At 37.9% G+C, this 26237-nt stretch overlaps 1 protein-coding gene across 3 annotated transcripts in view; it reads left to right on the top strand.

Annotated features, from left to right (window-relative positions):
• The window catches only part of LOC149789195 (uncharacterized), a 58851-nt gene that overhangs the window by 12747 nt on the left and 19867 nt on the right, over positions 1 to 26237 (top strand). For all 3 annotated transcript variants that reach the window (XM_089975351.1, XM_089975350.1, XM_089975349.1), the window contains exons 2-6: positions 6269 to 6449; positions 7221 to 7260; positions 15002 to 15151; positions 16181 to 16311; positions 24378 to 24492. In XM_089975351.1, the coding sequence (XP_089831477.1) occupies positions 6333 to 6449; positions 7221 to 7260; positions 15002 to 15151; positions 16181 to 16311; positions 24378 to 24492 (553 nt within the window). In that variant the 5' untranslated portion in view covers positions 6269 to 6332. The remainder of the gene's footprint in view (positions 1 to 6268; positions 6450 to 7220; positions 7261 to 15001; positions 15152 to 16180; positions 16312 to 24377; positions 24493 to 26237) is intronic.

Below are 26237 nucleotides of genomic sequence, written 5' to 3'. Positions count from 1 at the left end.
TGCCATTTTACCCCACAAGCAATTTAACATCACTTTGGGAAATGATCGCCTTCCTTCGTTTTTCTCCACGTGGTCTAAAGCGATGCCTTCCTCCTCCCAGTATTTCTCTTTGAATTTCTTTGGGTTTTCTGGAGTTTGGCACCAGGAAGGATAATCGCTGACTTCTTGTTTTAATTTCTAAAAGGCATCCACGTAGTCTGTGAAAATGTCTTTCTGAGTTTGGTCACCCTTGTGGTATTTTTCCGTCTTAGGAAAGTGGTAAATTTCTTACACTTCTAACAGTTGGTATCCCAGATCCAGAGCTTTAAACAATTCCATGCTGACCCACCTTCCTGTCAAGCCGCGTTATTCCTGAGTGTGCCGACAAGGCCAGTCTTGATTGCACATTTCGGCACAAGTACGGCACAGGGGAAACATCAGTTTTCTTTGGCGATAGTGAAGTAAAACAGGATGGTACAAGTCCGCGGGAGGCAAGACTTTGCATTTAATCAATCCTTCGTATTGTCGAATGTTGTCCAGGTCGATGTTCTCGGTTAGCAATTGCGTGTGCTCTGCGAGAAACTGATAATATTTACACGTATAAGGATACAGCAAACACACGTCCAATTATTTGATTTCTTCTCTTTTCTGCTCTTCGGCGTTGTGCAGCAAACATGTGACATTCGTCCGTCCTCCGTACAAACTATCTCGCGGGATCAGAGGGTCCACTAGCTTGTAACTTTCCACGATGCGTTTAAAATCGGGATCGGTTTTCAAGCGGTGATCGTACTCGTATTCCCACATTTCTACCACTTGGTATCCTTGCTGTCCTAACCTCAAGCGTCGCTGACAAGTATCCACGTACAAGTCTTCCATGGTACGTTGTAAAAACTGATTTTTAGTGTCACATTGAGTGTAGCAGAGGCGACATCCGTGAAATAAGCACCCATTAAACTCGTACACGATATTGGGGTTGTCTAAGTCTTAGCCATCCACCGAATACGGTCCGATGGTTTTTTCGCCTCTTCCGTTTCGGGCTTGTTGAATCCATTTGTCTTCCTTGTCGCACAAATATTGTAGCCAGCGTAGGGCTTTGACCGAGTATCGATGTTTGACGAAGTTGGTCGTTTGAGGGCTGATGTCAGCCAGGGTGTTTTCGGGCATGAATCCTTGGCGGTATACTAAGGAACACGATTTGGCAATGGTTTTCATCTTCTTCAAAGGATCGATCGCTCCGTGTTTCATGAGTAATTATCAAACTTTTCGACAGCAACTCCGTAAAATGTCCACGTCGGAATGAAAATACTTTAACATATCTGCCTGAAAGTCGAAGAGGCTCTAGACGTGAATATGGTACCAAGCGTATAAAGCTTCTCCTTGTTAGGTACGCATGTTGTAGGGGTTGTAGTAGTGAACCTGATGAAACTGGGGTAGGATGGCGTGTTGATTGGCTTCGGTATTGAAAAATTGCGGAGCTAGCTTTTGTCCATTTCTATCATTCCAAACGTTATGGGCATTCGACTCAAAGGCATGACCATGTAACTCGTCGAATCTTTAAACTGCATTTGTCCCTCTTGCATGGGAATGATTTTGGCTCCGTTCAAAGTCACTTAGGACGTTCGGTACTTTGTCCCGTATAGTATCTCAAAAGAAACTATCCATCGTATCCCGGTAAATTGTGAGCCATCACCGTGACATGGCGATGACAATTTCCGTAACGCTCGATGTCCTCTTGGCTCCACGTCTTGTCGATGTGGTATAAGAGCCATTGGGCGAAATCGGCAAACGTGTTCGGTCACCGAAATAGTTTTTCACGTCCTCCAGGAATCTTGCTGAAATGGGGGCAATGACTAAAGATAGGCTCTTGGATGCACTTCTCGCACGCTCGATGAGCTATACAGAAATTAAGAATGTGAATGTCATTCTCTTGCATGCATTCGAAATCGAGAAAGATGAAATTCCCTTTCTTCTGGTCATCTTCCTCCTCTTGTTTGGAATGGTATTTTTGAATGTAGCATTCGTTTTCCAAGTCCACGATTTGGTGACAAATGTGACATCGTGCCTTTCTTGAACATACGTGTGCCTTGGCATTTTTGGTACGGATGCTGTGTCCACAACTAGGGCACAATCTCAGGAGTTCACAATCACTTTTCTGCTGTGAACCTTGTGTCTTCAGATGATGTTTGTAACAGGCAGGGCTACAAACGAGCATTGATAAGCAAGGCAACGCACTCGTGGTTTTCCTTGGTCAAGCCAGGGTTGAGAGGCCAAACATCCTGAGCATTTCAATCCACAATGCTTGTGTTGCTCTCGATTGTTATAGCCATAGTCACATTTCTCACGATAATGACCGTATCCCAGGAATCCGTTGATACTGGTAATGTGATCGAGATGTCCTTCGTGATAATAGACGTGAATGTAGTTCCGTCTTTGAAAATGTTTCCTAGAAGCAACAGGGGTACACGCACTTCTTAACGGTGCACTTTCAATGTGTAGCGTTGAGACAAGACATCTAACAATTTGTACATTTCATGAATGCCACAGAGTGTGTCTTTGGATAGGCCGCTTGCTGAAACATGAGTTATGCTTTTCTTCTTTGTTTGGCACGGTTCAATTTTGAATAGTTTGCCAGGCTCTTTTCCATTATGTCGTGTCGTTCTTGTTGGCATACGTTCGTCCCTCCACGATGGCACAGACTAATGGTTGTTAATTTGAACGAGACTATGCTTGAGGCTACGAAGCTCGTCCACCAATAACAATTTTCTGCGTTGTTCGATCCCTTTTGGAAGAGAAACCTGGGTCATTAACAGTGCCGTTTTTCCATCGGTGATGTGAAACTTGTCGTTGGATTGTTGGAGGTGTTGAATCTTGTCGATGACTTTGGAAGGTGACAGTTCTGCTGGGCTGTTAAACTCGATCCAAATGGGGGTTTTCAAACTGTCGTTGTCATGATGAATGGAAAGCCACAAGCGATCGTCTTCACTGACTTCACGTTGTCGTTTCAGTGTGGTTAACAAAGAATCACACACCTCGATGATGAACCCCTCTGCTTTCTCCAGCTGTACAGCGGGCATGAAATCTTTCAACTTCACCACGTTCGTATAGGCTCTCGTTCTAAATTTTCTAGAGGAGCGCTTTTCCGTCTCTCGAATGTGATAATACTTTTCAGGGTTTACTGGTGAACTTTAGATGGGTGTAGACTCTCTGGGTCTGGATTCTGGCTCATTCATTTCATCTTCAGAATCGCTGGCATGAATTTGAGCCAAGACTCAGCTACTGTGCGAGACGTTTCTGCCTCTTACTTTCTTCTCCTTTCTCCACGAAATGATGTGATTACATCTTAAAACTATGGTCGCCTATATTCATGTCAGACCAGTGTCTTCCCCATATAAAGGGTCAGTGTCTTCCCTTCCAGTATTAATTTCACTCTCAAACCGACCAGAACGACGGAAGAGCCCACACAGATCGAACTTCTGATCTGAGCTTTGCGAGGTGTCATACGAAAGTTTTCTTCAGACAAGCCGACGGACTACTCCCCCTCCTTTCGAAATAAAAGTCAAGATACTTCCTATATCTGTCAGGAGAAAGGGCATTGAGCTACAGAGTGTCCAGACCGTCCCAAAAGCAAGACAGGTGTCAGAAGAGACAAAGGGCAAGATACATGTTATCATGTTAATATAAAGGACATTGGTCTTCAGAATGCCCTAAGAAACAACAGGAGCAATAGGACGAGAGGAGTTCCGAACAGGAAGAAGAGGTACCCTCCCCTAAAGGAAGAACCGAAATACGTACAGAAAGATAAGAAAGAGAAGAAAAGAAGACGATGAGAAAGTGAGGAAGAAGAGAAGGAAAAACCAGTGAAAGTGAAGCAATTTAAAAAACAGAGAGCGCGAACAAAGACACAGAAGAGGTCTATGAACTTTTAAAAGTGTTGTATTGTGATATTGGATTGTAAAATTTGTACCAGAATAGACCAGACCGAAGATTTAAGTGTCTCTTGGTTTTGATTCTTATAATCATAAAAGAAACTACACTCAAGCACTCGCACACACACACACACACACACACACACACACACACACACGCACGCACGCGCACACGCACGCGCACGCACACACACACACACACACACAAATACATCATGGGCAAAAAAGGGATTTTTAGTTTTAATTGATTTTGGCAAAATGAACGCTATCTCTCTTCGAAAGAAATGGGTGGACCTGAAAAGGACCGTTGTGTGCTTTTATATATACCAAAAAAAGCAATCCCAGGAACGGAACGTAATCAGCTTTAACTGCCTTAAGCCTTTTCCACTGCCTATGCCTACTTCTGGACTTGCTCCTGTCGATGGTTGGGTGGAAATCGCTAGGGTGGGTATCTCAGGCGAATAGGGTTGGGCTGCTTGGCTAGGGATTGTCTTTTTCTCTTGGGTCGTATTAAAGAAGTCTGATACATTTGTTTCAGACTCATTAAGTCTGCTAAAATAACCAAGAGTACCGTCACCGTTTGACTTCCACTGTCCTCCTTCTCTCCTAGAGCTTGTTCTTCTTCTTCCTGTAGTTTCCTTCTTGCCTCTTCTTCTTCTCGCTGTTGCTATTGAAGGAGAAAAGCTTGTTCTGCTTCTTTCTGCTGTTGTAAACATTTCTCCATTTCTTCTTTCTGTCTCTGTTTAAAATCCTCGACGTTTGGTAAGGATGGAGAAGGCGGCGAAGATACTGGTACAGGAACAAATTCTTACGAAGAAAAAAAGAAAATCGACTAAATCCCAATTGAATTCTATACCATTGCTTTGTGTCTCCACTGCTGGAGCACGCCAGTTCATCGTCTTCTTAGTTTTGGTCATGTTTAAAAACTTTGTCGCATTGATTCACTGCGCACAGACGCTAGCGCACCTATATATAGGGAACGCGATGTCGCAGTCAGCTCTCATAGGATTGGAAGACAGACTCCGCACTGTGAATTTTGTAACGCGTGTTAGGATTGGTGGGAAAAAACTCAATCCATTTCAATCCGCTCTTCCACTATAAATAACAGCGGATCATTTCATTCCCTTCACCTGTTCTCGTCAAAAGATGTGGACTAACGTTGAATCATCTACTCTCGTATCGTTGATGCTGTTCCGTACGGACTTATCGATGTATGTCAGATCATCATGGACGATCATCGGGATCAATGATACGAGCGTTTGAAAAAGAAGAATATATGTGGAGAGACAAGGACGTCTGAAGAGAATCCTCATCTGCGATACAGAGGTCAAACGAAGTTTGAGGAAGAGAAGAAGACCTATGCGATGCCCTCTATGTTAATGGAATGATGTTAGCAACAACAAAAAAGCGCCAAAGAACCTTTTCTGAGCCACTCATATGCCTCCAAAAGATATGCATACTTGCCTAAAAAATGTTTTTAGTCGGTTGTATAGTTGTTTGTTTATAGATTGATGTTCGTCAATCTATGTCTGTATGTTGTATGTGTTATATACATATATGTCTCTGTCTATAAAAAAAAGTTATATGTCCCGCTAGTTTATGAACTAGCTGAACTTACCCTCTACCCGCTACCCGCTGAACTAGCTGAATTTACCCCCACCCGCTACCCGCTGAACTTGCTAAACTTACACGTCACTTGCTGAACTAGCTGAAATTACCCGCTACCCTCTCTCACTGTTTGCTGTTTGGCCCGACTGAGGTCAGCCCCTTGCAACATTGTTACCAATCTTCAGTATCGTGACATCACCTCACCTGTTCCATTCATATTGTCCCTATACAACAACCCCACTTTCCCTTGTCCGTATACAGTTCCAATACTCCCCATGTTAAATTCCCATTGTCCGTATATCGTCCCAGGGGGATCTGACAAATCTTGTCCGTATATCGTCCGAGGGGGGGGGGGATGTATTTTCCCATTGTCCGTAAATCGTCTCACTATACTACTGTTGGGCTAAGCCTGCTTAAAGGCTTAAGTTTTTGGTTGGGTTAGGCTAAGCCTGCATAAAGGCTTAATATTTTGGTTGGACTGAGCTAAGCCTGCCTAAAGGCTTAATAGTTTGGTTGGGGTGGGCTAAGCTTGCTTAAAAGCCTAATATTTTGGTATGGTTGGTTTAAGCCCGCTTACAAGACACTTCTGAGCAATGACACCACTATGTTCACAATTGTCATAATGTCCCGGAGGTGGGGTGGCTAGTTTAAGTGCGTTGGACTAATGGGATAGAGGAAGGGCCATGAAAGTTTGAGCAAAACAAACTGATGACGGCTGCTTCTTATGTAACGTATGACGTATACTCTACTTTCAGTCGGAAGAGTTTATTCTTAGCACGAGAAACACATAGAATCTGATACTTCCGAACGTGAACTAAGATGCCCGAACATCTGAAGCTGGTATATTTCGTTTTCTTTTGTCTACCCATTGCGGAGCGCAGTTTTTTGTATGGGATCACATATGACCAAACCTGTCGGTCAGACTGCTCGCAAAAGGTAAGATATTAAAGTCATACTCTGGGTCTTTCAACTTCACAGTCCTTCGTGTTTGTTGCTTTCATATTATTGGCTTCAAGCGCACTGATTAGTAGATAGAAATGAAAACTGCCACGAACATTTAAGAGACACTTTGGAAAAGCGTTTTATCGCTGCATTTTTGAATGTTAAAAAGTGGTGCTTTTCCTTCTAGTAAATTTTGGTCTACTCCTTTCTTCAGTGACGAATTTCCGAGTTTGATTAATTTTATTCTTTTCACCATCTCCACATACAGCAACAATCACAATTCTACTGAGAATGCCATTTGTGCGAGATACCGTTACATTCTCAATTATAGACAAAATTTAGCAAATTTAGGATAGTTTTAGTAGTAGTGGTGGTTATTTATTTATTTATTTATTTATTTATTAATTATTATTACTATTATTATTATTAAATAGTTATTATTATTAAAATCTCTGTACTACTTCCTACTTGAAACAAACATGTATCTTGCATGTCGGAAAAATGTTTAATTCTAAACTTCACAGAAAGTCGTTGCATGCTTAACGGTTAAAGCAATCTAAGTTGCTATGGAAACGAATACAGCTAATAAGTATCAACTTACTTGTGCAATCTTACATCAAATTTGTATAAAATTTTCGCAAATATGACAGGGAGTGAGCCAGTAAATAAATAATTCGATATCACAGATACAGACAGATGGACAGCGAGAGACAAAGATGGATTCTTTTCGGCTTGTTGATCACTATAACTTGTGTTTCTTTTCAGTCCCCTGTTCCGTTTAAATGTGTCATAAAAGGAGAAGCAGGTAAGTCACGCATTAATACAGACATTAACTTCATAAACAGCCCGTAGCTTTGATTACATACGTAAATAAATGAATCAGTTATATGAATTCGTTTAGGATACGGAAAGCCGATAAAAACGCGTATGATTCAGTACTGGTCTTTCATTGGTAGCAATAAGGAGACAGCTAAGGTTTCTATGATGGATTACCGGCACTATGCTGCAAATTAGACTGACATTCTTTGAGGTCGTGTCGATTGCAAGATTGTATCAATCTAGGTGGGTTGGGGGTGCAATATACTTTTACAAATTATGCCTTACCTAAAAGAATAAATGCTAATCGTCCGTCTGCCAAAGAAACATGAGTATAAAAATTGTAGTTCGACAGTAATTCATAACAACTCGTTGAGAATCCAACTTCTGGAAATTCATTTCGACACCATTTCCAACGAAGCAAATCATGTTGACCACTATGATGGAGGAAGTTGAATCGTCCTTATGTGCAAAAGCTGTATCAAGGCTGCCGAAAACGATGGCCACGCCTTTGTGTTAGCGTGATGTTCCCGAAATTTAAATTTTGTAACGAACTGGTCATAAATCTATTGCTGATGTTTGTAATGCACAAAAGCATCCAACAAATGCTGCTGAATACTGCCAAAATGTTCAACCCACCCAAAATGGAGGAAAATCTCAACCCGTTCAAGACCGAGGAGAAACACACGCTTATGGGTCAGGGAAAGCATTCGTCCAATCTTCCTGACCGGGTAAAAATTTAGTCGCCCGAGTGAAAGGATACTACGTACTAGCCCAGTAGATGCAGAATCGGACAGTAAGACTAAATCTGAGTACATGTTCTACCCCTAAATGTGCCGAAATTCAATATCGATTAATATTTGGCTTGCGTCACTTATAAAGAAACTGTGCCTAATCTGCCTACTTGATGACAGTCTAGAACATGTTGTGAAGAAAACGATTTTTTTTAATACAGGAACCTGATGTAAGCATGATACTAAAATTGATAAATAGTATGATCATGTTTTGTTGCAGTTTCACACCGAGCCCTTGATTTCTTAATGGTGTTTGTATTTACGGTACACTTTCAGTAATTTAGGTGTTATTTTGATGTAGAGAAAATTTCCCTTCAATCAACTATTACACATCTTTATGAGTCAACCCTCTGAGAAGTTAAGAGAACCAGAATATTAAATGTATGTTCCGGGAAGTCGTGGGTTCGATCCCCGGCCGAGTCATACCAAAGACTTATAAAAATGGTACTAACAGCTGCCTCGCTTGGCACTCATCATTAAGAGGTTAGTGTTAGGACTGGTTGGCCTGTTGTCAGGATAATGTGACTAGGTGGGACATGATGCTACATGTCTGCGCCATGCTGCCCCAGTGCTAGACATCACTATAAACTGCCACACTGAGACATATTAGTTGTTGTTGTTGTAGGGTTTAACGACATTTTTCAGCACATGATAGGTTATACACGGCGGCCAGTATTAATGGTGGAGGAAGAACTCGGAAAACCCCGGAAAGAACCACCGACCCACGAGAAGCTACCGGCAAGCTTTCTCACATATCCACATTAGCCGAATCCGAGACTCGAACTCACGCAGACAGAGACATATTAGTGATATGACTGGAAATGTTTTAAAGCTACGTTAATAATCAAAATCACACACATACACACACATACACACACACACACACACATTTGGTCATGCCTTTAGTCTAGCTTGGCAGTATATAAATAAAGCCACTCAGTCTTAAAAATTTTAGTGATCTGGAGCAAACTAACAATGTCTGAACAGATGGAAATCCAAAAATTGTGACATTCTCTGTTTTTTTTAAAAATTATATCTTCCATATATAACTCGTTAACAAATATAATAGCTCATTGCCTGTAACACTGGAAGGTTTCGCTGTAAACACGTATACCACTATGAAATAAAGGTTATATGTGCGGGCTCCAATTTATCGAGTTAAAAACCTTTTGTGTTATTGTATATTTATCTAAGGAGTCGTGTGTTAAAACATAATATTTTCACGATTTTGACCCATTTAAGTATCAAACTTACATCAGCTACCCGTGATTCTTTTGTGAAAGCGTACGCATTGTAGCGGAGAAGTAAACCGTGTGGAGTGTGGACAGCGACAAATAACTCTTGCAGCTCACTCGTCACAGGGACGAGTACTTGGGAAATATTTTTTCCTGAGCCCTGCTAAGCTGCTGGCTAAATCCGTGCCACTAATGGAAAGGTTCATTGAAAATGTGAAACTTGAAAAATCCATTTCACATGTACTTGACAAATGCAGTGAATTATTTATAAAACTTATTAAAATTGCATGCTTAACGTATTGTAATGGGTTAGTGCTGTAACTGTCAGTGTAGTTATAGGATAATGTTCTTTTTTGAATGAGTCTTGACAAAGTTTTGTTTCTTCTCTCTTACTCTATGTAATTCATTTTCTCTAGTCCGAAGTTTCTTAACTGTTTTTATGTTTTCTTTAATTGTTCAGTCCATTTCTGGGTAAAAAATAAATAAAAATAACATGGATAAGTTCTTTTGTTCGCCTGACCTAGTTGTATTCTGCGTCACAGATGCCATTAATCGATGCACTTGACAACGCCCAGCTGTGGAGTGCCGATTACTAGCTTTGGTGTACCAGAATTTAGAACAAGGAAACACGAGACTTGAAAGCCAGCTATAGAATAAACCCAACTTAAGTTTTTTGTTGTCACAACATTCAAAATTGGCTGCACGCCATAACGTGTTATATTTACAGTATGTGTCCAAATAGACGCGCAAACAACAAACAATAACAAATAGTAAAGACATATCAGTATATATCTACGATATATGAAGAATCGCTTTTCATGTTTCCATAGCAATGCATGCATATATTGCCAACGTTTTAATTAATACAGTCGGTGCATTTGCCAATACATTTTGGGAGTGGGTTGATGGATTAATATGGTAATGTCGTTGTAACGAATAATAGTTATATCGACTTCGAGCAGGACGTTTATACGTCAATAGTGATAGTGATCATCGGATTTGTTTTATTTAACAAAGCATACAGATTCTTTGATTTCTATGTATATTTTCAAATCAGCCGAACTCAGTTTAAGGTTAATGGCACACATATAACCATGGCTAGGACCAGTCTGTATTTCGCCGACGGATTACATGTAATTTTCAAAAACACTCAGTTTTTAATAATTTATAGTGATCGTGTGTTGGTAAAACTGCTATGCCAGAAAACCATGGTTTAATGTATTGATCTTCTACTAATAGCTTCAAATGGCAAATATACGCCATCATTTGTATGGACTGGATAGCTTGTCATTGGAAAGAATATAAACATATTTTATACTTCCAATGTTTGACTATGCTGATTGTATCTGGGATAACTGTACGATGCAATAATTTGGAAACTATGGGAATAGTAACAGGTGATACCAAGAGTGTGGCTCGGGTTTTATTATAGGAGGAAATCTCGATGCGATAGGCTGGATCATTGATAAGCATTGTGACGAAGTATATGGTTGGGGTGGGGTGCCCCCACTATTTTATTTAAACTATTATAGAAGTCCCACCCAGGCTTTATTTTGTTGGAAGTTAAATTTAGTGAAAGATAGATGTAAAGCTCCGAGCCCCCAGGCAGCAATGCCGACGGTTAGATGGTTAAATATACAAAAAGGTTGAAGTTAAATGAATAACAGTTTAATAACAATTCAATAATCAAATAATTCAAATTTCCAATTACACTCTTTCCGCTCGACCCTTTAAAAAGCATATTGTATCACTTGGTGAGCAGTGTGAGATTCATTTCCACATGTCCTTGTATTTCTACTCATCTGTTGTATCCTTTCTCTCTCCTATTTCTCCCCATTCCTTCTCCTCTTCCTCCTCGACCTTTCTCCAAATTCCTTCTCCTCCTCCTCCTTGACTTTCTCTAGACTCCTTCTCCCCTGCTCGACTTCAGCTGTCTCGGCTACATTCTCAATTCCGTCTCCAACTCTTGAAGACTTGGGATCCAATGGAACCGGAAGTTCTCTGTCCCCTGAAAAGCTTCTGACTTTTTCGAAGCTTTGTCTTTCCTTAGAAGCTACCTCTAAGTTCTGACGCCAGATTACGAGTGGCTTCTTTTCTCGGAGTAAACCCTATTGATCTGCAATCCTTTCAGGCGAATACTAAATTAATTTTACGAGTTCGGAAGGTATCATTCGGGTCTGAATTGTAATCACGCCCTCTATCTCAATTTTTGATTGGATATCGCAGTGGACCGATCCAATCAAACTTAGAGGACACTGTGCCTCTCGCTGTCTGTCAACGTAGGGACGGATAAGAACACATCTCGTTCACCCCGTGGACTTCATTTTTATCCTTGAACTAACGTTTAACATATTGGTGTGATAAAGGCAAGCCTTTGTTAAGTGACGCGAGCTCTTGCCTTCACCAACTCAACTTTCCTGTCTCTGGCTGGTCATGGTAATCTTGCGTAAGAGTTAAACACTAACTCTGTGGCATTGTTTAGAGATCAAGGACAAGGCCGCATTAATAATCCCAAGACAGGTAGATTATAGCTTATACATGACTTTATAGCTGGGGCGTAGCAAACGTGACAACCATACATTAATTAAATTGCTAAAATATACCAAGGTTTTGCTCCAAATTACTTCCAAATTAAGTTAGCCTCTTCTTGTTAACAATGATACGTACACCACTCAATCTCCCATTACAATTCGACCTCCCTTGTGCCGAACGAAACTTTATCAAACATCATTCCTGCCTTCCGTAATTCAACCGTGGAACACATTGCCAACTGAAAGAATTAGTAACCCATCCATTCAAAATATTGTATTTTAAAACTTACCCCCTGAATGAGGACAAGCTAAATTCCTTCGTATTAATTTGTAGGTGATCTGGTGGATCACGTTCAGTAAATGCGATTGAGAACCAAATGCAGTAGCTTAAACAATGATTTATTCCTAAATCATATTTATAATATGTACTGCACATACGGACAAGTAGACACAGCTGAATCTTTTCTGTTAGAATGTAAAAGCTAACCCTGACACGTTGTGTTTCTTCACATTACCGACCCGACTTACAAATAAGACATAATTATCCAACAACCTGATGTATTCTGGTGAAATTAATACGCAGATATTTATGGCAGTGTAAACCTTCATAAAATTATCAAAATGAGTTTAAAAATTAACATACAGGTCACAACCACAAAAGAGTATTCCATCTTGTAACCATTAAATGATCTTTGTAACAATTACAGGTACTATAAATGTTCGAATATACTTCTATATTTATATATAATTTATCTACTTTAAATCGGTAGACAATTATTTTTTGTTAAAACTACTCCGTAATAGGGTAGACAGTTTTCAACAAGCTTCCAGCTTTCTACCGAAATTCCATGTAGATTATACAGTTAAAAATGATACATAAAAATGTTTTTTTCTGAAAAAGTACTGTTCAAACAAGTCTCTCCCAAACTTTTGGAAACCTTACTAAAAATCAAAAAGAAAACGAGATGAAATGCACGAAAAAATAGCCAGGAAAATATTTCTTAGTTTTTGATAGAAATACATAAATTTTATACCAAAATATGAAAGAACACGAATTCAGCTGCTTTACAAGTTTATGGTTTTTAACATTATTTTCAGATCTGCTCTTGAATGATTATGTTGATGATGACGACGATGATAATAATAATAATAATAATAATAATAATAATAATAATAATAATTTTAAAATGACGGAGTTGAAAGAAAAAAACTGACGGTGTATATTCTCAAATCCCAAAGTTGATCAGAATAGTGACTTTGTTGAACCGAACACAGATTTTCCGAAGTGACAGTTTTTAAATTGAAAACTAATAAGTGTTGAGCTTGACGGATTGAAAAGTGAAATGTTTAATAATTACACCATATTTGTATCTCCCTATCAGACAAAACTTTATAATCATGTGTATATAATTATATATACGATGATGACTGGGCTAAAGGCATGATTATTAATTTATCCAAGAAATTTGATTCTGTTAATATTGATTATTATCGTGGTATTACTTTAAAAAAACATTTTTGCTAAAATATTTTCTTTAATTTTGGTTGAGAGTTTGTAAAATTGGGTTCAGAAAAATATTACTTTATTTTGTATACCATTTTGTATATTCATTACATGTCGTCCTGTGTAATCTGATTGAGATGGAAAAAAGACAGCTTTATTGCATAAATCTTTCTTTTTCTTACGAGTGGCGGTGTTATATATATCTTTCTGTTTTGTAACTCCTGGTACATGATTTTATTTAATTTTTGTAATTTGTATTCATGGTTGTAAATTGTACAGAATATCTTTAGTTAGATTTTGCCTACGTGACCATGGAGTCGTAACGATACCGATAGTATGAATACGTTTGAGTTCGATCTTCAGTCTGACAAATGTACTACAGAAAAACTAGAGTGTGTCCTTTTTGCATTTGTGTCTAGTACTGTTAGATTTTAGTGATTGTTTTGTTATGGACATTAGCCGTTGGAAAGATATTTCTCTCCCGACTAATTAGCTTTTGTCAGGAGCAGACGTCATGATGTACAGTATTTCATGCAACATTACGGTAGTACAGATTTGCTTGGGAAAATGAACAGTCCCTTAGACTGTTGTGAATACATTTCCTGCGGGTTATTGTTGGTACTCGTCTTTTATCAAAAGTGTGATAATGGTAATGTCAGTTAAAAATTATGCACGTGCTGCGTTTTCTAAAGTCTATTAATGTTAGTCTGTGGCAGACTATAACAAACGTTATAACAATATATTATATGGGGAAGAATAGAGCGTTATATATGACTTTTCTTGCGGTGGCTGAAAGGAAAGAAAAAGAATATAGGTCTGTTTAACAGATGCGTGTGGAACTGTGTCTAGATATCCAGGTCTACTAACATTGGGACACACACGCACGCACGCACACACGGTGGCTAGTCAATGGCTTAGTGGCTTATTGTAGATAAATCATCGATCCGTTTAAGTAAAGCTGAATGTATCCTGTTTGAAACCAAGGATATATATGAATTCTTGTAGAAACAGCCATGTAAAGTTTCGCAAACATAACTGTTTTTCTGTTTTATTTGTTTGTCCTGTCTATCTTTCGTATTTGCCTCTGAAAAAGACTCAGTAAAGAGTCGAAAGCGCTCAGGCTAGCTAGATAATAGTTTCGCACTGTTCGTTGTCAGTTTATTTTATTTATATATATATATATATATATATATATATATATATATATATATATATATATATATATATATATATATATAGAGAGAGAGAGAGAGAGAGAGAGAGAGAGAGAGAGAGAGAGGATAAAAATATATACCAAACAGAACGGAAAGTAATATCCCTGGATTCTAAAGAAGAATACTTGGCGATGCTAACGCAATGTTTTATAAATACGAATATATAATAAATTACTAGGTCGACATGTGGGTGTGTCTACTACGCACGAATGCCTATATCACCGACTTTGAAGCATATTTTTTTTGCGATTTGTGCATGGTCAAGATGGTATAGGAGTTGGTGCTTGCAGGCAAGTCGAAGGGTCCGTCTTACCCGCAGAACTGGGTTTGAATTTCTGTATAGTACGAATTAAATTCTTTAACATATATATATATATATATATATATATATATATATATATATATATATATATATATATATATATATATATATATCATAACTTTTCTTTCAGGCTGGAAGTTGTTTGAGAAGAATCTAAAGGCAAGTTACGATGGTAACGATTACTTCGAAGCTCCGATTATGACTTCGGTAGACTGGTATCTCAAAAGTTACTCGGGTGGACTAAACCCCTCGCTGAATGTATCATTTACAGTACCAGACGGTAAGGATGAAGGTCGAAATGTGTTTATATGTGTAGACTAGAGGCTTTGTGTATGCAAATAACGATGGGTACATCAGAATGTACTCCATTCTTTGGTCTTTCGTCACACAGCATCACACTATCTGAACTGTTTCGTGTAGTGTTGAAATCGACTGAATTATTGTGTGTAAGAACTTAAACTTCGCTGCATAGTTGTATAGAAAAGATCGAAATTTACTTTTGATTATGCCAGTTCAAACATTTTCAATTTTTACGCATTGAAGAGTTCCTAAAGTGAGAGATCGTTCGGAGTAAAACAATATCCGGTTAGACAAACAAGTAGTTCACTGTCTTTTTGTTTTCCTGCGTTACTGGTGGCGGAGACAAGCGGTGCTTGGCACTATTTTGCTGGAGTTCAGCCTTTGGTTGGCTCGTCAGCAATGTAAAATATTTCAGTTCAATAACCGATCATCACAGGGATAGGGATTAATGCTAAAAAAATGTGAGTGATCTGAAGGATTTAATGTCATGGGTCAGAAGAAGATGGCTTTTACTTACCATCCGCATACTAAGTTCAGTTTAAATAAATGTAATAATTACTAGCGAGAGGCCGATATTCCCACAGAGCAGAGGATGCAAACTCCAGAACAAATAAAGCCAAGCACCGTTGGTAATGTCAGACAACAAAAAACACGAAGATAACTACTTCTTGATCTGGATTTCCGGTTTGAAGGAATTTCGATAGTTATATGCAGAAATAACGCATATTTGAGTTATGTCATGTACAAACTTACAACTGTTACAAACTGAGACCGAATTCTCGCATTTTGTGTGCTTAAATAGCTTTTATAACGAATCTGAATTGATACCTATTTAGAAAAACGTGCTTTTTTACTCCGATTGGCTGCTGACCATGCGCCAAGTGACTTCACTCATTTCTGACGTCAGAAGAAAAGTCAGTTGGTCTATTTCCATTTCATTGATGATAAAAAAAAGTTTGGTATGTTTGTCCTCTTGTAGATTTCTAATGAAGTGAATCATGTCTTTCAGATTCCATTAAAGGGGTCTTGCTAGAATTTAGCAGTCCGGGTGATCTAAGGGTCCAAGATGCATACTACCATGACAATCGGAAATTCCGATTGTTTGAAATAAACACCGAAAGCATCCCGTTACACAAACCGGTGAGTGACAAGGGGTTAAACACGGTTTGCAAAACGCTGTATCAACCATTTAATTTTCCATGGTTTGTCTGGCATTCGATACCGATAGTCATTTCTTTCCGTATCGTACACTCAGACGGAAATTATTTACGTACTTTCACTAACTTATGCGCGTCGACATTCTTAGATATTTCGAATCGAACCTGTGGATAATTCAGTTCATTTATAAATTCTGTTTCCATTGCAGAACTAAAACTATTTGGGAATTATAAAAGAGTCCAGTGTACTAGATATGCAACACCGCATTCATGTTTTGTTTGGAGTCAGGTGAAAAATTTGCTTGTTATTTCGTATAAATACATCTCAGCATGACGCCCTTTTTCTATCCCTAGCTATGTCTAACTCGTTCCTTCTGCTGACTCAGAACAAAACACGCAGGCAGTTACGCTTAGTAACTGTAGTTTTAATAGACCTAGCCATTTGTTTGTCCCACCCCACCCCCACCCGATTTTTTTTAAAAAAAAGGGCAATCTTTAATGTGATAAAAAGTGCACTTAGCTTAGTTAATTCATTCATTGATTTATAATTTCTAACCTGAATGTGACCAGAATGGCCCTAACACTGGCATTCTCTGCGCATTTCATGCTTAGCGGACTTAACATGCTAACACGGCGCCATGTTGCATACACTAGAGGCAAATTGATTTCCTCGGACAACTTTGTGATATAGTTCATCGTATTCGGTAACTGCTGGATAATTCCGTAAATTATCATAATGTTGACAGTTATGAGTTATATTCTTTGCACACATCTACATCGAAATTACACCGCTTGTGAAATCCACGTGAAAGGCAATTTGTAATTGTCATTCTTTTCCTTTGCTTGATTTGACATTGCAAATATCGGAAGCTGACGACATTGTAAGTAATTTGAACGAAAGACGCTTGTGCCCACGAAGGACACGCGCGTCTGGTTAATACCCAATATGGGTTATTAATTAATCGCGGTGGACGGAATGGTGCCACGTCCCTCTGGCGACACTGTATTTTCCTTCGACATTTATACATATGTAGTCGTGCATACACCCCTTCAATGAAAATAGACTTGTCCAGGAACTGGAAATGGATCTCGTGCATGGCGGTCGTTTATATTTAAAACTTCCGTTAAGCATGAAATGCGCAGACGATGACGGTGTTAGGGTCTCCCTGGTCACATTCAGGTTAGAAATTATAAATGAATGAATGAACTGAATAAATTATGTGTATTTCTGATCTAATTTATACTTCTCATTATTGAAATCTTCACGGGGGTACAAACAAACGGGAAGGTATAGTCAGACTATACCCACTCATTTAATCTTGTATATTTGATGGGGCATTTCATATTATTTGTTCAGTCGGTACTAGCGTCTCGCACACATCGGCTGGCACTATTTACAGGGTTCGTACGGTCTTTGAGAGTTTGGGAAAAAATAAGGTGGCATTTTCAAGCCTTGAAAGTTTGGGAAGGAAAATCGAGGAGATTACCTTGAGATCTTTAAAAGTCTTTGAAAATTGAAATAAACCCAAAACTTTTACTTTCATTCCATAATCTCAAATAAAAGCGGCCAAGGTTGTTAGATTTGGATAGTATGACAATACTAACCCGTCTGTTTGTACCCCCCCCCCCCCCATCGATTTAAATAATAGAAACCTTTAATGTGATAAAAAGTGCAAGGAACTTAGTCAATTCATTCATTGATTTATAGTTTCTAACCTGACTGTGAGTAAACTGGCCCTAACACCGTCATCATCTGCGCGTTTCGGGCTTAACGGAAGTTTTCAATATAATAGACGGACATGCTCGAGATCCATTTCCAGTTCCTGGACAAGTCCATTTTCAGCAAAGGGGTGTGTGCATGACTACAGATGTACATACATATGTCGTGGGCTTCTGATATGTACAATGTCGAATCAAGCAAAGGAAAAGAATGACAACAACAAATTTGCCTTTCACGTGGATTTAACCAGCGGTTTAATTTCAATGTTCGTGTGTGCAAAGGGATATAAGTCCAAACTCTCAACGTTATGGTAATTTACGGAGTTCTGCGGCAGTTGCCGAAAAGGTAGATGAGATTTTTATTATTTTAAGTATCATTCACCTCATCAAATTATAAAATCTGACTGTAATATACCCATCAATTTGACGAAATTGTTTGATAATCTAAAATAATATTAATAACGATAAAATCAATAATAAAATTATTGAACATAAAATTGTTAATGAAAATGACTAATCTGAAAAAGTATGGGTAATATACCCATCAATTTGATGTAATTGACCAATAATCTGAAAAATTGTGGATAATATACCCATCAATTTGATGAAATTGTTTGATAATCTGATTTAATCGGGTAATATACCCATCAAATTATAAAATCTAACTAATTTTCGTTATTTTGAGTATCATTTTACCCCATCAATTATCAAATTTGACTGGTTTTTCTTATTTTGAAAATCATATACCTTGAACCAGAATCAGTAAAAAATAAATTTTGTTATATATATTGTATTTCCCCTGATTATGAACCAGGATTGAAAATCAATCACGAACGTGAAGATCTATGATCTTACATACATGTTTATATTCAGAGTTTGATTCTGTAAATCACGTAACAGTCCGGATTGGTCAGTAAGTTTGAAATGTATCCTTGATAATAGCGGATTATGACATCGTAGATAGACCGGATTGATCGGTTCTTGTACGATCAAAATATCCAGGAGGTACCCGAGGCGTAAATGTACATAAATAAATCCTTGCTGAGCCTAATTTGATTTTTCAAGATCGATTTGATAGCTGCCATCAATTGCATCACATACAAGATTGACTCCGATGGTTGATGTTATAATAACAATTGCTGGTGAAATATGTCGTCCGCCACCGTACGGATCATTGTTATATTTGAGAATACCTGCTGCTGGAGCTATTTTTCTCCATGACTCAACAATATTTGGAAAGTTTTCATTTATAAGATCGTTGACTGATTTTTTTAGTTCGTCGGTTTTTAATTCTGGTATCACAAATTTTAGCAAATCTGTTTCAGTTATTTTATAATGATCGAGAAATATTTTTTAGTGTAGCATTAAATTCAGTATCTTTTGGGGTTCGTCCACTTAATTTTTTCATCAAACATCACCTCTTCAACAATAAGCCAGATGACATATTCAAGATCTGATGCAACTTCATTTATATGTTGTATTGTTTCGATGATTTGTTGTTTTACATCGTTATTATAGTATTGCGTGATATTAGAAAATAAATTTCGTATGTCACCAAGTACACGTGTGTATTCAGGTTTAACAGCGTTAGAAAAACATCTGTAAAATCTGTCTCCGTAGATAACTGGAAGATGGGTTTCGTCTTCAAAATCATTTATTGTTCTTGCTCATTTAGGAAGGTTTTTTCTACCATCAGATGTAGTAAAATAATTTTCAGGACGAGAAGGATCTCCTCTTATTCGTCCTATCGTAATCCATGTGTATACTTTTCGATACTCTGGAAGTTTGATAAATGTTTTCTTATCCGTGAGGAAGTCGTCTATTTTTGGCTCTGGTGGTCCTTTATAAACAGGTGGTATCTCTGGTCATCATAACACCGAACGGATTGATGATTTACATATATCTACAACAAAATCTAGAGAATTTATTTCTATCGCAGATTCTTTTCCGGTAATAGATCTAATTCTGCACTGGAATTCATCGTTGATTTGTTCAATTTGATAATTGCCCGTGGGAATTCCAACAACTTGCCAATTGGGAGTTCCGTTGGGTTTATTTTTATACGAAAATACCAAAGAATTATTTGCTGGTAATCCACCGAATGAATTTGATTTAATATTTGGCCAACTATGATATGCTCGTAATTGTGTCAGTGCTATTTCTTTCGCTGGAATTGCAGTTGGAAAGTTAACACTAAATTCAGGATTGGTTGAGCTTACTGATATCATTGTAGTTTTAAATGGAGTTGTATTAACGACAATCTGCTGTAGTAACTGGTTCGCGTTGACATGATTATTATTATTATTATCATTATTTAAATCGGGCATGGATTCTATCACAGTCATTACTTCTTTGTAAATCTTAATCATCTCCGTGAACTCAGAATCTGATATTATTCCATTGCTAACGCCCGATGATACCAAGGAATATAATTGAGAATATCCTAAAGTCGATGCGTGTAATTTTATTATATACTCATGTAATTTTGTATTTGTACACGTGCATATTGTTTTGCGATGATATTAAGAATGTCAGCAATTGTTGTTGCAGCTGAAACACACGTTGTTACAACTGCTGGGGATGTCATTGTTATTGTTGATAGTAATACGCCGGTTCCTGCGATAACAGCAGACGCTGAATAAACAATTATTTCAACAACAACTATACATCTGCGATATTTTTTTTTACTTTTACTGTATGCTCGTCAACGATATTATTTAGTTCTGTTTGCCATTCACGTGCTTGATTGTATCTGTAATGTTGAACGTTGATTGTGGAGCTGATTATATTTTAAGTTGGAAGTTTAGTAACTAATTCAAGACAACAATAATACAACACGGGGTTGCCTTTTTCTTCGGGTAAGACCACGAACGTCATCTTGACCCAGCATAACTAACATATATCCAGTAAACTCGTTAATTGGATAACGCCGTGGTATTGTGGTGGATATCGTGAATGTCGTAGTACCAAGTACTGAGAATCTATATAACGCGGTAACCTCAGCGCGATGTTTAATGGATTTATTAAGTGGTGACCATAATGTTGATCCAGATGCTACCGTACATACTACACTGTCTGTAAAAAAAATATGTAAGAGAGTTTAATATCAATAACCGGTGGATTTCCAAAAAATTCATTAATGATTCTACCAAAATTTATAAACACGTGTACATGATTAGAGCATCCAGATCTAAATGTGGTCATTCCATCATCGATTGTCATTAACGAGTTCATCATCGGAATGTTGCTATCATCGACATATTTCTTCGTTGTAGCGTCATTGCTTGATTCTGGTTCTCCAATACTAGTAATTTTATTATTAGACATATTGAGAGAACCAGTCATTGTATCACCTGCGATTAATAAACGATCACTTGATCTTAGTTCTGATCATGTTATTGTTGCTGTCTACATATCTTTTGTTACCACCCCATCATCTGATTTTGGTTCTCTCACATTAATAATTGTATTTTTACTCATATTGAGATCGCTGTACTTAATATCTCCAATTCTTCTGATACGTCCAGCAATTTCTCCCATGATTGATGGAACTGATTCCTCTGACTTTTTAATTTTATCATTTTCAGTAAACACCACTAAGTTATCGTCTGTTGCATCTGGAACCGCAGAATAATATCTGTCAACGGGATATTACTCGTCTTTCCTTTCCTTTGTTTATCTTGAAAAACAAAGTCATTATTTTGGTCCACATTTGCAAGACTCAAAAGATTAGCGAGTTCATCCTTGATCCCTATTTCAACACAGTTTGGTTGTTTTGGTAATTAATCAGGCATAAAAACACATCTTAAGCTTCTTTTTAAAAATTGTGTTAGGAGCATGGAGTAAATCAAAATTTGACATAGAAAGAATCAGCGAAGTGTTCCTGGAAGCCTCAGACCTTTTCCGTACAAATGAGGGTTTCCTGGTAATCTTAGACCCCTTCCCTTTTTTAGAAGTTTGTATTCCTTTTCCTGTTGCTTTCTTTAATGCCATTCCATCAGCAGTTCCAACAGTACCAACTGCAGCTGCTTTTGCAACAGCTGGTGCCTCAGCGGCTATTAACGCTGGTATAGCTGCAAAACGTGGAAATATACCCCCTGTTTTAACCACGTCTTTAATGGCATCCGCATAAAGATGCCGTTCAGTCAGTGATAGTTTATTTTGACTACCTCTGATCTGATCTTTTTTAGTGCATTGTTTGTTCCTGAATTCTTTTTTGATACTGATTGAAGTTTTTTTAATCTGACCAGGAATCTGACTGACACTAACATGACATTATAAATATCATGAGCGATTTAATTACATGTTTTCCACTGGGGCATCAATAACTCTCATTCGTTCACCAACGCCTTCAATTAACTTTGTTTTATCGCTGAGTATAACAGCGATTGCACTGTAACCACCAGCGATTAGTCGAGCTACTCGAGCTCGGAAGTGTATATGAACGACAGATTGCCTGAATAAATCTAAATGTTCCAACGAAAAATAGTAGATTGGATATAATGTTGTGAAATCCCGCTGAGATATCTGCAAACCAGAATCAACATTCTGATCACACCCCATAAATGTCATCAGCCGATGATAAGCACGTGCAACATGACTTTGATCAAAAATTTAGCAACACTTCTTCGGAAGGTTCTTGATGTATGTTTATTCTCAAAACAACTTCACTAACCCCAAGCGTGTCAAACACCACTGGATTTCTTTCCTTCGAATTTACTCTGGTATTTTCCTGAAATGCGATGAATATATGTCGTGGTGCTGACACTCCCTGATTTAATGCTATCTGCAATGTGAGTAACCCAGCATCATTAAATTGAACGCTATATGTATTCATTGTCAACCATGACAATGTTGATTTACCGCCTTGACCCATGAAAGATAACAATCGTTGTTCTTCGTCGATCGATCGAGTCATTACTGGCATCTACTGTGACAGTTCTGTTAGTATTACTTTACCTACATCAACTACGTTGGGTCGCTAGATTGCATCATTGTCGGTGGCTTTTCTTACAAGTACCACAGTGTGTTTAGCGCCTAATATAACTTTTCTGACATTTCTACAGATTCCAAATATATGTGATAGTGGAATCACACATGAAAAATTTTCTTCTCCATTTAACATTTGTCTGCGTGCTGCGAATTCTAAGTTGAAAATGTTATTCAGCGATGCAACTGCGTCTCCATCTGCATTTAGTCTCACGATGCTACTCTCGGGGTGATCAGTGGTATCCTTTACAAACATCATTGACCGGCCAGCTGACATCGAGTAATCATGTTGTATCTTGCCAGACCTTGTACCTTATTGGCGACGTCGACGTTTTCCAGGCATGATTCAATATCTTTTCCGTCAATCATGTATATGGCACTGTTAAAAAATGCCATAATACCATTAATAACAAAACCATCTCGATCTGTGTGTGTTCTGATTTTTGGGGTTCAACGCCATTTTTAGAACATGATGGGCCATACATGGCGACCTGTATGTCTGGTCGAGGTAAAGCCCGGGAAAACCTAGAGAAGAACCTCTCGAACCCACTCAGAGTTGATACGAGAGTGATTTGTAAAGGCAAGCACCTTAGATCACTTGGCCATCCGGAGCCCCGATTCTGGTCTGAATGTTTTGGAAACGTGTGATCGATATTAACCTAACACCATACCCACTATCCATTTTGTAGGTCACGGTCACTTAACCTTTTCTGTTACCTACTCTTATTTTCATTGCAATATATCTGTTTACTATTAATCCAATTTCCTGTTCGGTGAGTAAAGATCTACCCTTTTTTCATACAATGTGCAGGCAGACATTCTCGATGGTGGAGTCAATATTAACAAGTCATTGGTGTTTATACGTCTTCTTTCTAGTTCTTTGTTTCCTTGTTGCCTTTTGTCTTACTTGTTCCATACGAATACATTTTATGCGTATGTTTTCATTGCAATATATCTGTTTACTATTCATCCAATTTCCTGTTCGGTGTGTAAAGATCTACTCTTTTTCATACAATATTCAGGCAGACATTCTCGATGGTGGAATCATTATTAGCAAGTCATTGGTGTTTATACATCTTCTTTCTAGTTCTTTGTTTCCTTGTTGCCTTTTTTCTTACTTGTTCCATATCAGTACATTGTATGCGTATGAGTTAAGTTGAAACATTCATTTATTCCATGTGGAACTCAATGAGGTAATTGAGTTACTAATCTTCATAATTAAAACAAAACAAAAGAAAACAACAACAACAGCAACAAAAACAAAACAACAAAAAAGCACAAAAAAACACAAAAAGAGGCAAATCTAAAACACCAAATCAACCAATTATACTTTCATTTCAGATCTCCATATTTTATGACTGTATGACCGCACTAGATGAAAATGATTTCAGAGTGTACGAGGTGACCCTACAATCGTTACCAGGAGCCCGTGCAACGTACTACGTCACGACATATTGTGAGTAGGAAATGTGATCAGATAGTCCATTTCTCATTTCAACTACCATTCCATGATAAGTGCCTTTGATAGTGTCTAACTGAAATATTTTACACAATAATAAAAAAAAATATATATATCCTCGTCCTTATTCCTTCCGACATTGCAACCCATCTAATTATATTATTTATTTGACTTATAATTGCTGCTTTGAATACCGCTTGGGGCGGAATTGAGAGTTTATCGAAAACGAATATGAATGGACCAGTCTGAGAGAATGAATATTACAAATTACTAAAACCATAAATAGTATATCAGACATGAAACACGGATATAAATACATGATATCTTAATGGTTTCAAATGGGGAAATAACTTAAGGTATGCTTGTATTTGTACACACATACAATAACTAGTTCTTAGATTGCAATTTATCTGTCACAGCAGGTCTCTCAAAATTTGTTTTGACAGTATGGCTCTAAAACCTACAAGATACATCGTCTCTTGACATGGACGATGAAAGTTTGAGAGAGAGAGAGAGAGAGAGAGAGAGAGAGAGAGATTCGGATTTTTAAAGTAGCTTTAACAATTTTTAAGTCATATCGATACGATGTCTGCAGTGTGGCAGTTTATAGTAATGTCTAGCACTCTGGCATTATGCCGCAGACATGTAGCATAATGTCCCACCCAGTCACATTATCCTGACACCATGCCGACCAGTCCTAACACTAAACTCTTAATGCTGAACGCCTAGCGAGGCAGCTGTTAGTACCATTTTTATAAGTTTTTGGCATGACTCGGCCAGGGTTCGAATCCGCAACATCCCGCATTTGAGGTTCATCGAGAGAGAATGTCAGTGGTTTATTGATTTTTAGAAAATATTCTGCTCTTTCAGTTGCGTTTTAAACATTACAGAAATATTCGGAAAACTTGATAAAGCCCATAAAAAATTACATACATTTCAACAGTTTGTATGTTAAACTTTTATCAATAATAATACTGCCAACCCTTTTGTGCAACAAGGTTGTTGTTGTTGTTGTTGTTGTTGTGGGGTTTAACGCCATTTTTCAGCACGATAGGCTATACATGGCGGCCAGTATTAATGGTGGAGGAAGAACCCGGAAAACCCCGGAAAGAACCACCGACCCACGAGAAGCTACTGGCAAGCTTTCTCACATGCCCACATTGGCTGAATCTTAGACTCGAACCGCCGCAGGTGCAACAAGGTACATTCGTTTGAGAAAGATTAAAGCAATGAACGATGATAATCTTATCCTATATACTTTTGAAATAAAAGTCTTGAAAACGTTTATCCATTTCAATAGGTAAAATATGTTGCAATTTTAAATAATTTTTAAATATTCTTTGTCAAACATTGTAACATGGAAAACCGATATTCATATCTTGAAACAGACACATCTTTACTTTTCGATTCTTGCACACGTCAGCACGCGAGAATTGCTTAATTATTGACTGTCCATTCCAGCAATGATTTAGCAATAAAGCATAATACTGAGCATTACAATCGTCTTCGAAGAGATGTATCTATTGTACAAGATTGATAATATCCTTGCATCGGTGTTTGCCAAGAGGGTCCGAATCTTCGGTCAGGCACGAGACTTCTCCGATCGATCCAGAATTCTGACCCCAAGCGTGGAATCGCATTATCCAAATAAATAAAACGGCGCCCTGTCGGTAAAAGGTATAAAAAGAACAAAATATCCAATTTTTCCTATTTAAGAGAAAATTAAATGATTGATTTACACT

This window comes from Sinohyriopsis cumingii, chromosome 11, assembly GCF_028554795.1.
Source record: "Sinohyriopsis cumingii isolate HCF-2022 chromosome 11, ASM2855479v2, whole genome shotgun sequence".
NCBI classification, from domain to species: Eukaryota; Metazoa; Mollusca; class Bivalvia; order Unionida; family Unionidae; genus Sinohyriopsis; species Sinohyriopsis cumingii.
This window is presented reverse-complemented; position numbering and strand designations above follow the sequence as displayed.